The sequence below is a fragment of the Cebus imitator genome, unplaced genomic scaffold, assembly GCF_001604975.1.
Source record: "Cebus imitator isolate Cc_AM_T3 unplaced genomic scaffold, Cebus_imitator-1.0 Scaffold654, whole genome shotgun sequence".
Taxonomy (NCBI): Eukaryota; Metazoa; Chordata; class Mammalia; order Primates; family Cebidae; genus Cebus; species Cebus imitator.
The window spans coordinates 60,605-62,622 of record NW_016107969.1 but is presented as its reverse complement, the minus strand read 5'-3'; the positions used below and the strand labels follow the sequence as shown (position 1 = coordinate 62,622).

Below are 2,018 nucleotides of genomic sequence, written 5' to 3'. Positions count from 1 at the left end.
TAATTTATATTATTATTATTATTATTATTATTATCAGAGATAGAATCTCACTGTGTCACCCAAGCTGGAGTGCAGTGGCACGATCTTGGCTCACTGCAACCTCTGCCTCCCAGGTTCAAGCAATTCTCCTGCCTCAGCCTCCTGAGTAGCAAACAAGAAACTGGATATCTTAAAAACAAACAAACAAACAAACAGACTTTCACTCTTGTTGCCCTGGCTGGAGGGCAACAAAGCGAAATGGCACGATCACGACTCACTGCATCCTCCACCTCCCAAGTTCAAGCCATTCTCCTACCTCCGCCTCCCAAGTAGCTGGGATTACAGTCAGGTGGCACAACTCCCAGCTAATTTTTTTTTTTTTTTTGAGACGGAGTTTCACTCATGTTACCCAGGCTGGAGTGCAATGGCGCAATCTCGGCTCACCGCAACCTCCGCCTCCTGGTTTCAGACAATTCTCCTGCCTCAGCCTCCTGAGTAGCTGGGATTACAAGCACGCGCCACCATGCCCAGCTAATGTTTTTTTTTTGTATTTTTAGTAGAGACGGGGGTTTCACCATGTTGACCAAGATGGTCTCGATCTCTTAACCTCGTGATCCACCCGCCTTGGCCTCCCAAAGTGCTGGGATTACAGGCGTGAGCCACTGCGCCCAGCCAATTTTTTGTATTTTTAGTATAGACGGGTTTTCACCATGCTGACCAGGATGGTCTGGATCTCTTGACCTCGTGATCCACCCACCTCGGCCTCCTAAAGTGCTGGGATTACAGGCTTCAGTCACCGTGCCCGGCTAATTTTGTATTTTTAGTACAGACAGGGTTTCTCCATGTTGATCAAGCTGGTCTCGAACTCCTGACCTCAGCTGATCCGCCCTCCTCAAACTCCTAAAGTGCTGGGATTACAAGCAGGAACCACCACGCCCAGCCAGAAGTGGATATCGTTAAAGTCTGCCATAACGTTGTGTTTTTAGACAGCGTTTCACCTGGGCTGGAGAGCAGTGGTGGGATCTCAGCTCTCTGCAATCTCGGCCTCCCAGGATCAAGAGATTCTCCATCCTCTGCCATTCTAGTAGCTGAAATTACAGGTGTGGGCCACCACCACGCCCAGTTGATATTTGTATTTTCAGTAGAGATGGGGTTTCACTATGTTGGCCAGGCTGGTCTTGAACTCCTGACCTAAAGTGATCCACAATCCTCGGCTTCCCACAGTGCTAGGATTATAGGCATGGGTGACGACACCTGGCCTGCCATAACGTTTTATAACTACTTTAGTTCTGGAATCGCCTCTGAGGTATCATAAAGCACGCACAACATCTAAACAAAGCGGACAGTTAAAGTCCAGATACTGCATCATGAAGCTTTTCATTTCAAAATCAATACAGCTTCCATTTTAGTCAAGCAAGGACGCGGCTCCCAAGAGGCAACAAGGGAAAATACGAACAGACGCAAAGGCACATCCCTACTTGTGGAGGGAAGTTGTCCTCACCCAGGGAGACCAGGTTCCTGTAGTTCTCCAACATCACGTCCCTGTACAAAGCCCTCTGAGTAGGGTCCAGGCATCTCCACTCCTCCGGAGAGAATTCTATGGCCACATCCCTGAATGTCAACACACCCTGAAATAAAAACACATTTTAACCAAATCATTCTAAGAAGAGTTCATTTTTTTTCTTTCTTTTTTGAGATGGAGTTTCCCTCTTGTTGCCCAGGCTGGAGTGCAATGGCATGATCTGGGCTCACCAAAAGCTCTGCCACCTGGGTTCAAGCAGTTCTCCCTCAGCTTCTCGAGTAGCTGGCATTACAAGCTGAAACCACCACACCCGACTAACTTTGTATTTTTCATAGAGACAGGGTTTCTCCATGTTGGTCAGGCTGGTCTTGAACTTTGAAGCTCAGAAGATCCACCGGCCTCGCCTACCAAAGTACTGGGATTACAGGCATGAGCCATCGAGTCCTACTAGAGTTTTTATTTTTATAGAAAATGAGAAAAAAAGAGAGGTGAAAGTATGGTTTTAATTGTAGTGAAT

General features: G+C 47.2%; 1 protein-coding gene across 1 annotated transcript in view; it reads right to left on the bottom strand.

Moving 5' to 3' along the window:
* The window catches only part of LOC119469428 (zinc finger protein 813-like), a gene marked incomplete at its 3' end in the record, with an annotated part of 23,303 nt that overhangs the window by 5,500 nt on the left and 15,785 nt on the right, over nt 1–2,018 (bottom strand). The window contains exon 4 of the mRNA XM_037734674.1: nt 1,481–1,607. Coding sequence (XP_037590602.1) covers nt 1,481–1,607 — 127 coding nt within the window. The remainder of the gene's footprint in view (nt 1–1,480; nt 1,608–2,018) is intronic.